The 14,701-nt window shown below is 53.0% G+C and overlaps 2 protein-coding genes across 2 annotated transcripts; both read right to left on the bottom strand.

Moving 5' to 3' along the window:
* Positions 1–2,300: 2,300 nt before the first annotated feature.
* On the bottom strand, positions 2,301–3,324 carry J4E88_003207 (uncharacterized protein; the record flags this gene model as incomplete). Its single annotated transcript, XM_049396860.1, has 2 exons — positions 2,301–3,184; positions 3,234–3,324. The coding sequence occupies 2 exons, from the start codon at positions 3,322–3,324 to the stop codon at positions 2,301–2,303; spliced, it is 975 nt and encodes a 324-aa protein (XP_049257202.1).
* A 4,231-nt stretch (positions 3,325–7,555) lies between these two features.
* J4E88_003206 (uncharacterized protein) lies at positions 7,556–8,791 on the bottom strand (the record flags this gene model as incomplete). The annotated part of the gene is made up of 1 exon (XM_049396859.1): positions 7,556–8,791. One exon carries the CDS (start codon positions 8,789–8,791, stop codon positions 7,556–7,558), a length of 1,236 nt encoding a protein of 411 aa, XP_049257201.1.
* Positions 8,792–14,701: the final 5,910 nt, after the last annotated feature.

Raw genomic sequence — 14,701 nt, 5'->3', positions numbered from 1 at the left:
GGTGCGGGTAAGATATGTGAGAAGGGCAGTGCGGCCACAAACACCCAACATTTCGTTTGCGTACGAACAGTCCTGGATATAGCCAATGTACCTAGATATATCTCGTCACATGACTTACTCGCTTGTCGTTCAGAAGGATGGCAACCGACCAACTGCGGCGCATAGCCACCAATCGGTACATCCTTTCGGCAAGGGCCAGCACTCGACCCTCTCTGATCGTAGGGACTGTCTACCACCCCAATTATCATGGCTGCTACACCAGAACCGCCCCGTATGAGCGAAAAAGCTACAGACGTCGCTCCCCCTCCCGAACAAGACCGACCATCCGACCCACCACCATACTCCATCTTTACCCGTAGCGAAAAACGCTGGATAGTCTTCCTCGTCGCATACGCAGGTCTCTTCTCCCCTCTCAGCAGCTTCATCTACTATCCCGCACTGTTCAATATCGCCGAGGATCTGAGTATCACACTCACGATGGCCAATCTGTCAATCACGACATACATGCTTGTATCGGGGGTAGTGCCTTCGCTACTGGGTGATATGGCTGATACCATGGGCCGTCGACCGCTGTTTCTGTTTGCGATATTTACGTATACGGTTGCTAATGTGGGGTTGGCGGTTCAGAGGAGTTATCCCGCGTTGCTTGTGCTGAGGATGGTGCAGAGTGCGGGGAGTAGTGGTGGGTTTCTGGGATGTTTGGGTTGGATTATGGCTGACGTGTGCAAAATCTAGGTACTATCTCTTTTGGATACGCTGTTGTCAGTGATATTGCTACGCCTGCTGAGCGAGGTGGGTATATTGGAGCAGTCCTACTGGGGTATGCTACAATCACATTACGAACGCGACGGTCTTCCTAACTACTATGACCTAGTCCAAATGTAGCGCCCAGCCTCGGTCCCGTTTTGGGTGGCATACTCGTCCAATACGCCGGATGGCCTTGGATCTTCTGGACCCTTGCAATACTATCCAGTGTTAACTTCTTGATACTCACCGTTACGCTCCCAGAAACCGCTCGCAAGATCGTCGGAAACGGTTCGATCATGCCTACACGTCTTTTGAACAAGTCATACCTAAAGCAAATGAAGCTCAACTCAAAGAAGTCGTCAGTAACGAGCTCCGAGACTGGGATCGGTGTTCAGCCGATACGAATGCCCAGTCTTAAGCCCTGCTTCAAAGCACTCTGGCAGAAAGAGAACGCACTGATCATGCTAATCAACGGCTTGTTTTATATGACTTACTGCTGTGTTCAAGCATCACTGTCAACTCTCTTCATAACAATTTACGGCTTCGAGGAACTGTATGCTGGTTTAATATACATTCCGTTCGGAGTTGGTTGCGCTTTGGCTTCTTACACGTGCGGTATGAGTTATGTGGCACATGCATAGAGACTGTTGGCTGATAAGGACTAGGTTATATAATGAACTGGGAGTATCGTAGAGTGGCTTCTAGTTCGGGCTTCTCGATCGATCGGACGCGCGGCGATGATCTTCTGGACTTTCCTATCGAGAAGGCTCGCTTGCGGGCTACATACTTTTACATGAGCGTTGCTGCTGTGATGACTATCGGGTACGGATGGGCATTGGATAAGCGTACGGTAAGACAGTCATCACATACGTCGCTAAAATCCGATAGTACTAAAACCTCTCTAGCACTTTGCGGTGCCGCTGGTTCTGCAATTCTTCATCGGCGCCTCCATCACGGGAGTGTTCAACGTACGTGTGTCATTCAGCGCATCAGAAAAGCGTTCTAATAACCCAGGCTTGCGGTACATTACTTGTAGATGTCAATCCGGTGCGTCCTGCAACAGCTAGTGCGGCTGCCAATCTATTCCGTTGCATTCTCGCAGCTGCAGCTTTGGCAGCTTTGGACGCCATTATCTCGAAGTTAGGAACTGGATGGACGTTCACCTTCTTAACAGGCCTCACTCTATTGTCAGTGCCTATGGCGTTTCTACTACAGCATTCTGGAAAGAATTGGAGACGAGGGAGTCAAGGTCAATCATTGCGGTGTTGAGATCATGAATACCCCATAGACTTGGTGCTGCATCGCGGAGCTATCGACTCTGCGCTACTTTACACCGATAATGTCGTTGCAGGTCGGCCGTTCCAAACACCAGCCGACCTAACGTAGCTTTCTCCTTCTTGACATACCGTTTCGGCCAATTCGTCTTGAAACGTGCTCCTTGAAGGCTCTTCTCCTGGTGCATACGGTGCATACTTATCGACAAGATAGCACATATCCCTATAAGCCCTACATCTTCATCAGTACACCTCCTACTCAGCATTCCAAAATCAAACTTACATCTCCCTCTCCTCACACCCCGGATGATGCGCCGAACGAACAACATTCATCTTAACACAATACAACCGGTTGCGGTCATCAAACTCTTCCACCGGCTCATCCACACCCATGACCCGAAGATACTCTTGCTTGTACTCTGCCTTCTTCGCGAACTCATATCTTTCGTACCGCCACATACCAAGGTCCATTTCATGATGCGCATAATACGCTCCAGCGTCGAAAATGTAGATATTGCCGTTCGACACATCTGTAGCGACGTTGCCTTCCCATAGATCTCCATGAATGAGCGATGGCTTAATCTGGCGGCCGTTTTCTTCGAGCGCACCGAGGAGACGGGGGATTACATGACTGAGGACGCGGGCGGAGATTGCTTCGTATCCGGGCCATGAGCCGTTCTCTTTTTTCTCGATCGAGAGAGCGGTGCGGAGGAGCTTTGTGAAGAAATTGGGCCAGCTTGGGTCCCAAGATACTTCCTGTGCGAAGTGGCCGTGGCAGGTTGGGATGGGGAAACCGAACATTCCTGTTGGCGATTGACTGCATTTATGCAATTGCGCGAGTTTGGCGCAGAAGAGGGTAGGTTCTGGCAGGGTATTCGTCATGTCGATGAAGTCGCATAGGAAGAAGTACGTCTCTGGCGCTTCGAGTTTGAACTTGCCCCAGGCATGGGGCTTGGGGACGAAGTCTGGTGATGTTTCATAGATTGAGGTCATGGAGTTGTACTCGCCTTCCATCATCACCCGGCCGGCTTCATCCGTGGCGATCTTGAGGAAGTATTTCTTCTCGGCGCCATCGGGGAGGAGGACGACTAAGCAGGCAGTGACGGTCCAGTCAGAGAAGCCATGGCGGTTGGACGAGAGGACCCTGCTACCTTCAGGCAGAGCTATTGACGATATCAGTAAAGACTCAGTAATAGATGTTAGTCTGCCTACCCCGAAGTACAGCCTCGTCGATAGGAAAGTCGCCTTTGCTATCGTCACTCCCGTCTCCTTCCTTTGCAATTGAATGTACGGCTCCTGACATATCGGCTTCCGACAAGGACACGACAACGAGTTTGAGCAAACGAGAAACTCTCGAGATAACACGATATTAACACTCTGGGTTACTGTTACATATGAGATCATCGCAGTGAACTGGTAGTGAATCCTCCTCACTCCAAGCACACGACACCTGATAACAAACTCAACTACGCCTCATACGCCGCACAACAACCGCGTTATGACCACATTCCGAGACCAGCTCTTCTGTATGCACAGATTGATACCCATTACCTGGTAAGATATGAGTGTCAGAACCGCAATGACTGTACCTCAATCATCAGTATTACTCGCCACACTGGCCATCAAGCACACTCTCTACAATTCAAAATACTCAGAAACTTCGAAGACCACCTTCAAAGGCTCATCGCCAACCCTACGAATCCCTTACCCTGTCGTGTAACCACACCTCCTCCCCTTGCATCGCTATCGATCTCCATCCGGTTAGTTCAATACAATACATTCATCACATAAGCCGGGAATGCAGCCTCGTCCTTTACCCCGCTCGCATGTGACGACTGAAATAGAAGCAAACAATCGGCGCGCTAGAAGGGTGTTCGCATGCGCAGTGCATGCAGTTCACGGCACAGGAATAGCAAAGATAGTACCTGATAAGGGACGATCTGTGACGCACAGTAAGCCTATACAATGGAGGGGTTGTTTGGTATGGACAAAGGACTATTTTGACAGTGCCTTGCGGCAGGGTGATGGGAATGGAATGGGTGTTGGAGGGGTAGTGGATGCATGGAGGGGTGGTGTTGCGGGCGCTTATGCGCAGTGAGGGATTGGTGACGCTGGCGAGGGCACGTGGGAGTTGGAAGGGATATTGCTGTCCTGTTCTGGCGGAAGGTTGCGCTTCGGATCGAGATTGTTTTGGTGTTGCTACGTTGGCCGTGGGGGTACTTCGCGGCGTACCCGCCAGGTTGACAGTCGTCCTTGGAACTCACGTCTGCGACTTGAGGTTACATCATACCTGCTTGTCACATGCCCATAGACCGGCGGTTAGTGTTTCTCAGTGCAAGTGCCGCTGAAGAAATAATGCGCGTATGCACACGCCTATCCGAGTCTGCCTCCCAGCGCGCATTTCTCCGGCATTTCTCCAAAGAACCCCAATCACGCAGAGGATACAGCGCTTAATCCTCCATTTCGCAGCCCGAAGCCACCCACCAGCAAACCAAAAGGCGCAGCTGACCACACCCACGATGCATACAGCCAGGTCGCTCATTCGTCAATGTAACGAGAACAGAACGCCAGAGGGAGCGGTATAGACGTGGCATGTCTCTGGCTCAAACTTTTCGACCCCTCCACACCCCTCACCATGAACGTACTGTACCACACAAGCGACGCATCGGCTGCCTCCGATAATCGTAGCCAGAAACTTGTCAACAGCCACGATCTCGATGCTCGCACAGCATGAATGATCTCGCATTGACCGATGTATGACGATAGACGATCTTGTGACCACGCGTCCATCTACCCGCCATCACGATTCCCATGTTCCGCTCCGGCACCGTGACGCGGTAGGTGAAAAGAAAACCTTGGAAGTAGGCGAAACAGTGACATAGGCAAAGGCGGTTCACGCGGAGTGGCAGCGGGGTACAAAAGTGGATAAGCAGGAGGGGGAGAGGAACTGGACGGGTGGGTCTAGGCGGGGTTTAGTCTGGCATTCGTCATATGCCGCGGCTTGCCTGATGCACTCGCTTCGCTTGCTGCTTGGGTGTGCTTGGGTGCAAAGGGACGTGGAATAGGGGACCGGTTCATGCACGATGGCACCGGCCACGTGTTTTGAAACACCGTAGTCGCTCGCCGATGGGCATGGCCTGTGTGTGTATATGTCACGCTTCTGCATGAACTGCTGGTAGGTTTGACGATAGCGATAGTGTAGGCATCAGGTGTTCTGCGAGGCTTGCACATGCACCCCGGATTCGCGTTTTCGCGACCCATTGCATTGACGCGATTGGGATATTCAGGCAAAGTGCTCGCCCATGGTGATGTGATGGGCTTGCCTGTTTAGCGGAATGATGTCGTATAGTTGCGACGGAACGCGATCCGGCGCGACGGAGAAAGGTCCAGAAGCAGACATGTTTGCTGGGACGCAGAGGTCATCTGGAAAGCGATCGCATGTGCTACGCCGGAGGAGAACAATGCTATTCGTTCGTTGGAGCGATTCGCATAAACGATCCAAGTACCACACTCATCCAGCCGTGGAAAGCACTGAGCACAAAAGAAGGAAGATGCGATGCCGCACCCAATCAATACGGCGCACCCCAACAGCGCTCACTCAGCTCGTGACACCCACCAAAACCGAAAAGCTAAATGACGGTAACTTAGCAGAGACTGTTGTGGAAGCCGATAGCCCTGGTTCTAGCCAACAGATCCCGTGGAACCCTTCCTGCACCAACCTCGCGTCTTTTGTCATACACGGAGTACTAGCCACCCACCATGCTTCCCTTCCATCCGAGCCTCCCGACGACGGGCAATGTCTCTGTGCCTGTCGATCCCAAAACGCAGAATGATGCCAATCCTGCAACTCTATCAAAACTGTTGCCTAATCACCCCATGTCAGGGTGCCCTTGCGCAACGTTGACTCGTGTTATAACCGGGGATCAAGGTAGAGTGTGCCTATCAAAGGAGTTCCCGTGCCCAGGGATAACGCGACGCCTCTTAATCTTGAAATGGGAAGGGACGCGTGCGCTAAGCTTCGGGATGGGGTGGCATGGAACTTTATGAGGAAGGCGAGGCAGGGAAGGAGGCTGATAACGTTGAGCCGCATATGTGGCCGCTATTAAGGGGTGGTTTACTGTGTTGTGATGGCCGCGAGAGACCCTGGATGGAGGGACGGTAGGTAGATTCGCTGTAGGAGTAATGTCATTGTTGCATGCGATGCGCGCGAGCTGTAGGTACTGTGCGACGGCCATCCCAAAGCCCTGGGCCTTACCACCCACAACGCATTCGTAAATAGCACTTTGTGCACTCATGTCTAACCCAACCATTCCTCCACGCAAACGTGAGCAATGCCCTATTTCTTTTCCCGGCCCGGATCGATATCAAGATAGCAAACCGCTGTCGTTCCAGTCTACCAATCTAGAGGGCCAGCGCCAGGCGGCAGGAACTCAGATGCACGCCGTCGGATTGGATGGGTGGCAATCCTTCCCGCCTTCACACGCCACGTTCAAGGCCATGGGGGTCGCGGAAAAAGCAAACATCATGACCTTGCCTCTTTGACGCAACGTGCAGCAGGCTTCCATGCACAGCGCTTCTTCTATGGTAAGGCTGAGGACAGCCCGAAACAGCCAATGAAGTTGGCCATGTGCATGCGCAAGCGCCCGTTGGCTGCAACAAGGCACCATCGTGCGTGATGATTCACTAAAAGGACTGTGATGAGTCTGCGACTCACAGTGCGACAGCGCCTCCTGGGAGCCTGGGAACGTGGCAACCCAGGCAGAAGAGGGTGTGTGAAAGCATGTGAAATTCAGGTGTTGCAGACGCAAAAGCATGTGTCGAGACTGATCTGAGGTGTTCGATAGGGTTACTTGTGTCTCAGATTGCCCATGTGTGGCTGGCATGCAGGGGTCGCGGCTTTTGGAGATCGCCGCCGTTGGAAACTTTGATAATGGCTGTGTAGGAGAATGCGACGCATGCGGGTTTGATAGGCGGACAGGGCTTGTGAGTCACGGAAGAAGCAGTTGCACGAGGACATGGGAAGTAGATGGTTCGATAATAAGTAATAAAATTTGTAGATAGCAATAGAGTGGTAAGTGGGTATAGCTAGTTTTGACCGTGAGGTACCGATCTTTCTGATAGAGATGTTCCGTAGAGAATCTCTCCAATCTAGTGGACTAACCCAGAAGACAAAGTGTAGTGGTATCCCAGTACCCCCAGAGTAACAACCTGAACACCATGCGTGCCCGAAACCCAAACAGCAAATAAGGATAGTAGGCTAGAAAAACAATACAAGAGTAAGAAGGGGGATATCATAGTAGAAAGCAGACTTTTTCCTGTGACCCGCCCAATGCGTGAGAAAACCCGGTAGTGTTGTACATTGTTGTGAACGTGCAGAGCGAATAAGATGCAGCAAGATTAACAATTACGAAATGCAAGAAAGGGTATCTCGCGGTAACATCAAATAATGCGCAAAGCAATGACGGTAAGGGAAAGGGTATACCGAGACAGAAAACGCCAGCGCCAAAGCGTCGAGGTATGAAAGGTAGGAGATCCTAAGCAGATGGGTATCGTAGGATGTCCTCGCAGTTGGCATCGAAGCGCATGGACCAGAGACGCATTCCAGTCATGAGCTTCTCGGTCTTCTCTAGTTCTCGGTCGCGACCGAAGATGGATTCGACAAACTCCTTGCCGCTGTTCTTGCCCATGGAAACGGGCTTCTCTTTGCCGCTCTCCTTCTTAGCGGCCTTCCACATGTAGTCCTCGCAGACCTTAAGGAGCTTGGCGAAGCGGACCCAGAGGCGTTCGCCACTCTCGAGGAAGTCTTCGACCATTTCGTGGTTCTCCTTCTTGCGGATCTTGGGCATGGTCTCGTCGGCCCTCTTGACTTTGCCGGCGAGTTGGATGAGCAGAAGCCAGAGCTCGCCTGCCATCTCGGCGAGGGGGGTTGCGGGGCCGTAGTGGAAGACAGTCCAGTCGTAGATCCACTTGCCGAGGGAGTTGGCGTCGAAGACGGATCCTAGGAGCATGATGGGTTCTTCTGTGGGGTCCCAGTTCTTGTACGAGTAGCCGGCGGGAATGCCAGCGCGGCGCGCATCTTCTTCGGTGGCCTTAGGGCTGGTCTTGGGGGCAGCTGCTGGGGCGGGCTTCTTGGGGGAGGCGGCTGGCTGTCGGCTGGTTGCTGCGGAGGCGCGTCGTGGACGGCTGCTGGCCTTTGGCTCTGGATCATAAATAGGGACCTGATCGTAGTAATATTGATCAGCATCCCTCCCGTACATGTCGTGGCGCGCATACTGTTCGTATGGCGGTGGTGGATAGTCGTAGACGTCGTAATCGCGCTCGTAGCCGTATCCTTGGTCGTCGAAGACAACTTTGGTGTAGACGTGACGTGCCGACTGCGACGGTCGACGCTTCCTCTCGCGATTGCTGCGCTTGAGAGGCGGGACGTCTGTGTCGCGGCGTTGCCGACTTGGAATATTGTAACCGAAATAACTTACATATTCAGGGGTGCCTCTCGGCGTCGCGTATGTGCGCGGGTCTGCAGCGCCATACTGAGGCATGGCCCCTCCACGAGGTGTGGGTGCGTACGAGTAGTTGGACGGTACGGCGTGCGATGCCCGTCGAGAGTGGGCCGCAACCTTGGGACTCGCTCGCGGGGTCGCCATCTGGGGCGCGTGTCGCGGCGAGTAGTAGGCGTTACCGGGACCGGGCGACATGGGCGGTGTCGTGCGGAAGTGGTCGTAGGGCATGTTGTAACCCGGGGGTGGTGTGGGATACTGTTGTGCGTACATGTTGGTGTTTATGTCGCTGGGTGCGGCTCAATGGATGGCGGCGGTGAGGTTCGTGTGCGGGATCGATAGGGAAGGAGCCCAGGCCGGTGCCTGCTTCACCTTGGAATGTGCAAACCGAAGGCGGGTCTTCGTGGGCGTTGGTAGTGGGCGGATGTGAATGGGGGTGCAGCGACGGAGGAGAGAGAAAGGGAAATCCGGCTCTGTCTACTGCACATTGGGTGTAGGATCGTTTAGTTGCTAGAGGGTGCCAGAAGGATCCAGGGTGGAGGATCCTAATCGAGTGTAGACGTTGACGTCTGGGTGCTTGGTAATATGTGGTGATGATGCTCGAGTGCGCAAACGAGGAAGCGACGGCGGGCTGCGCCTGCTTTTGAGACGAGCCTCTTTCGCTCTTTCCGCGCGCGGACCACTGTGGATGCCCATCCACCCTAACGCCGCCCCCTGTCGGCGCCATGCATGCACTACCACAGCCCAAGGGACCCCGGCTGTTAGCAGTCCCTCATCTACGGGTCAGATTGACCATGGCACCATGCTGTGCCTCCTGCCCATATTGCCCACGAGTATTCTGGGAAGCTAGCCCCGAACCCTACACTGTCCAAGCCGCTCTCTGACTCTTCTCTGCAGTCGAAACGGACGCCTTCTACAGTATACACCATGTGTTGACTCCCCGTTGATGCCTAACGAGCATTGCGCCCAGCCTGTTTTATATTTGTTCTGTTTTGGGTGTGTAATATTGGAAACATCATGTTGCTCGCTATATACCCGTAATCCTGGACACCCTCAGAGATGCCCCTTCGAGCGTGGCTAGCGTAAGCAGCGCAACTCTGTACCTCCCTTCATTTGCTGTCCTACATGTCGTGCAGCATCGTCTTCGATCCAGCTGTCACCGTTTTCAGCGTGTTTCGTTTGCTGCCGAACGCTCTTCAAACGGCCCTCCTTGCAGCCAACAAAGCTCCACCACACCCTTTCACCCTCCAGATGCGTCGTTGGGCAGGACTCGCGGCTCGCTGCAGCGCGGATGCAAAAACACGGCCCATTCTGCCTGTGCTTCTCTGGCTGCGAGCACCTGCTGGCACCGGCGCAGCTCCTCCCACATGGTCGTCGTACGCAGCCAATCCTGCCGTGACCGACCAGCTACCGAGCGACATATAGCTCGAGTTGATCTCCAGACACCTTCCCAGCGTCGCCATCAGCTCGCGACCATTTCCTAAACGTACCCATAGGTAAACTACCTTTTGCCTAGTACCAACGCTACATGGACCATCGTCGCGGCACACGGCTGGTAGGTTTTGGCTGGAGTCCTTCCCTCCGAAACAGCGGAAGGTCCACCATTCAACGTCGTCCCGCGTCGCTTGGGGCCGATTATCACTGCTAGGGAGGCCCTGTCCACTGCCCAGAGCCGCACTCTATTGCTCGGATCCCTTCTCGAACTTCCCTCTGCTCATGTACCTAAGCTAATTTCCCGCCCGTGAAAATTTTCTCGAATGTCTCACAGCCTCTCCAACTCGCTGGCCTGGGGCGCGCAGCTGTTTACCGCTACTTCGTTGTCTGCAGTCGTCTTCCAAGGCATATGGTACTGTCGATGTCGGGCCCACTCGCGGCTGCATAGCGCTCCAGCGGCGCCGTTTTGATTCGATCAAAAGCGTCAACAACAAAGTAAATGGTCGCGGTTACATGGTTTGATCTCCCCGCTCGCACCTACTACGGCTCGATAAAGCAAGTTCGCAGCGCAAGTACCTCGCTCTTTCAATTTGACTGGCTCCGGCGGAACGCCTGTATCCGTGCTGTGCATGAAGCCTGCGCCTTGGACGCATACAGCCTGGTATCTCCCGTCAACACGCTCCTTGTAATCTCTCGGCACACAGTTCTCATTTGTATTTTGACCCCGATGCTCGGTCCTTATTGGACTACATCGGGCCTTGTCCTTGGGGCTCATCGGGTTGCGTTCCTACCGAGCTTTCCCACAATACTTTCTCGAAGTGTCAAAATTCCCAGTACCCACTTTGCTATCAGACAACTCACCTTGCGTAATCCTTCGCACCCACCAACATCATGCGTTGCTATGACTCCCCATGACCTGCAGAACTGTTTTCTCCGCACCCGCATGCTACTATCGTCATGGACTGATTTCAGAGTGAGGCTTTCTCACCAAGTGGACCAGCGATATACGAAGCGCCGTCGATTCTACACCGTATTCCCAGCTGTCTCCAAGACGACCACTAGGATAAGACAAACGCGGCGGTATGGAAGCAACTGCGACACTCGCGAGTACTAACCACAATCGCTATGACGCATCACTCAGGTTTGCGCAGCCCTATCGCATGCAGTTTCATGTCTGCAGCGCTGCGGATTCGCCAGGCATTGCAGGCAACCATGTTAGTCTGCCACGACGCAAGCTGAGCACCGCTGTCGACGACATGCGAGCGCTCTAGCTGCATGACGCATCTCCTAGAATAAATTCCTCGAGCCCAACGATTCGCTCGTGTATTGCAAATTCAATACACCGTAATTGCGAGTATCCGCAGCCTCGACGATGTGTGGCGGTGCACATGCTTGGCATGGACGCTCCGAGTCACATGCGCACAACGATTCGCGTTGCAGGGGTGTGGCAAGCGAAACGGTGGATTCCCCTGTGGCGGAATGTCGCCTCAACATCACGGACGTCGGACGAATTATCACAAGCAACGCGCAATACACTTTCTCATTGATCACTCTAGGGGTCCGGACGCGTTCGCGATGGGGCTTGTCAGATGGCAAACATCACCATCGCCTTGGTCCGCTTCGTCTTACATTTCGTAGCCATCGATCGGCCAGGTCACCGCCGGCGGCCTTACTGCGTCTCCGATTTGACCGCTTCCGTCAAACAATAGCGAATAATTGAAACACTTAGCGACTCTCGCCACACGGACGATGACTCTTTCGACGAAACAGCTCGAGGCGATCACGCGAGCAATTCAGCTCTCTATCCTGTGAACACTGTTGATATATTCGCCACACATTTCCATTGCAATAGACTCCGCGCTTCCGCAGCCGTCCGCTCATCGAAAAAGCACCACTTCAGCGGTGAGTCATGGTATAGGGAAGAAGCCTGTCCGTTTAGCGAGCCACATGGAAACCAGGCTTCTCCCAGCAGCGCGCTGCATTGACGAGCAGTTTAGACAGGTGGACTTTGTCCTGCGTCATAGCTTTCGCCCACCGCCATATTTGCTTTCAAGCAAGGTTGAAGCATGAATAGTGCATGAGGCTCCGCGAGAGTGACAGGCCAACCCCGACGTCGTCCGTTCGCTGTGTGCGTCGTTCAGGCAACGCGTACGAGCTCCGATCAGCGTGTTGAGGTATCGATAATTTTTTCGTCAATCGTCGGTGAGAGGGGTCCTGCGTCTCCGCCTTCCGCTTCGCTGCTATCGTGAGGCGGAAGATCCAGTTTCATGCGTTTGCTTTTGCCCTATCGTGGTAGGCGTCGCTGTGATATCGGAGGACGATTTGCGTAACCTCCAATCGCTACACGGAACTGCTATTGCGCCACCCCGGGACCACGATTCCCGTGACCGTCTTGCCGATGCTTGAGACGCGTATAACGGTCTTGCTTCCTTTTGCGGCTGCCGGGCGGGTGGAAAAGGGACAGTGCTTCAGCTCTACCGTGCCTGCTGCCTAGAGAGACTATCTCAACGACATCGACTGCGGATGACGAGGCTTGCGTCGATCGACGTACGATCGGATAGACTAGACAAAACGGTTAGTCAACTCGACCGTACAGTCAAACGATCTTCACGGATATTAGGTATGCCGCATGCATGTCTACCGTCGAAAAGAGCCGCGGAAGGGGTGTTGAGTTGCCACGAAAAGCAGCCATAGACTACGCTTAGTGTTTGGTACCTGAGCCTCTGCACAGGTACTTGCTGCGCCGATGGCTGACCGTTCCGAGGGGTAATCGGTACCGGATCACAGCTCAAGGTGTTTATCCGATGTTGACATGGAAGCTTGCACTTCAAGTTGATGTACCCGCCCGGTATACGGGCCTTTAGGGAGGGGTTAGAGTTGTCGCGTGAGGGGATTGACTTGCGCTTATGTACTGCATCGCGAGGCTAGATGCGACCTCCGATTATTGGTGGTGTAGCAAGCTCTTTGCTTGTTGCTTCACTTTTGTATCCAAGTATTCTGTGTTTGAAAATTTTCTTCATGCTTACTCTTTGACCGCCTAGGTAGATCTTCACGACCAAGGAACTTGGACTACGTCTTGCTACAACAGTGCAAACCTATCGCATCTGAATATCGGCGCATGCCAGTGGCATTCCTTGCTAATACTTCACCAAGGCCATTAGTTTCTACGCCTGATATCTTGCTCCAATATGTCAGACGCTTTTCGCTGGAGGAGGAGGTTTCGCTGGACTCTTTCCACCGATACAACATTACAACGGCAGTATTGTAGCTGTCTCGGCACTAATCCTCTCTCCTTTGTCAATTCCTTCTATCATTTCTTGAAGATGTTGGTAACTTAAGTGCTGTCAAGTAAAAACGAGCGCTCTTAGAAGATAGGTAGGTCAAGTATTGATCTGGTGTAAACCAACGCTGTCATACACTCAAGGCTGCGCCTGCACTGTTGGTATTCACATCGCCGAATCGAGCTTAGCATCCTGCCTCATTGGAGGACTCTCACGTGAGGGCGGGGTAACCTCAGGCTCCTTCCAAGGCTGAACCTCCAGGTTGTCAGCATACAATAACTTCAAGCAAAACATACCCCAAATCAGTCTACACTCTTCTCTAGCTACTTTCTTAATCACTCGGCATGTGATCAAGCGCGATGTCGTGCCGCTCCCAAAGCGACGAGTACAAGTCAGCCTTGACTGACCGTTTCACGGATCTCATCGATCCAACGCCATCTGACATCCAGAATGCCGAAGTGTTTGAACACCAACCACTGCAAGACCCCAGTACGGAACTTCGCTATCTTTACCTGCTTCCAAAGACACATAACGTCGACCATGATGGACAGGCCATCGTCCGCTGTCAGCTTCACTCAGATGCTGAAGAACAAGCGCCCTGCTACATCGGCTTGTCTTACACATGGGGGGACCCTGACCTTCGACGTCCGATCCTTGTCGGCGACAAGATCTTCCATGCTACTGTAAATCTTGCCATTGCTTTGGAGCATCTACAAGAAGAGGAAAAGACAATCACTTTCTGGATTGATGCCATCTGTATCGACCAAAGCAACCTGGGCGAGAAGAACATACAGGTTCAGCGAATGGGCAGCATCTTCACGTCTGCCGCTCTTGTCCTTGCTTGGCTTGGACCTGCAGCAGATGAGAGCGAAGTGGCACTACGAGAACTGATGCGCTATAGCTATCACTGTCCGGGTTCTTATGAAGAGCTCAAACACACATTTAGAAGAGTATATGCGGCTCTACCTTTTGAATCAATCAACGCCTTTTTCGATCGCCCATGGTTCAAGCGCGTGTGGGTCGGCCAAGAAGTTGCGCTAAACAAACATGTTATATTCGTTTGTGGTCCACTCGATATTCAGCGAGAAGAACTACTTGTATGCCACGGGAAGTTCACGGTTTCCAGGTCTATATGGGGAGAAACCAAGCTCTCCGCAATTAACGTCAGGTTTGGCGCCAGGGAGCCCCTTCCTTTACGCGTTTTCCTCCACGAGCATGCCGCTATTCACTTGCTTTTGGGCAGTTCCCTCGAGTCCTCTGATCCGAGAGATTTCATCTATAGTTCATTGGGGAGGATCAGTAGCCTTGGAAATTGCGTGCTCGACGTCGATTACACCAAACGAGTCCAGGACGTATATACGGAATTTGCTGTAGCTGTGATTCGGGCTGGAGAGGTTGACTGGCTGAGCCACGGTTGGCGTCTCTCAGGGAACTACGGGGATCTTCCATCGTGGGTTCCCGATTGGTC

The sequence above is a fragment of the Alternaria novae-zelandiae genome, assembly GCF_023758075.1.
Source record: "Alternaria novae-zelandiae strain BMP 2774 chromosome Unknown scaffold_5, whole genome shotgun sequence".
In the NCBI taxonomy this organism is placed as follows: domain Eukaryota; kingdom Fungi; phylum Ascomycota; class Dothideomycetes; order Pleosporales; family Pleosporaceae; genus Alternaria; species Alternaria novae-zelandiae.
This window is presented reverse-complemented; position numbering and strand designations above follow the sequence as displayed.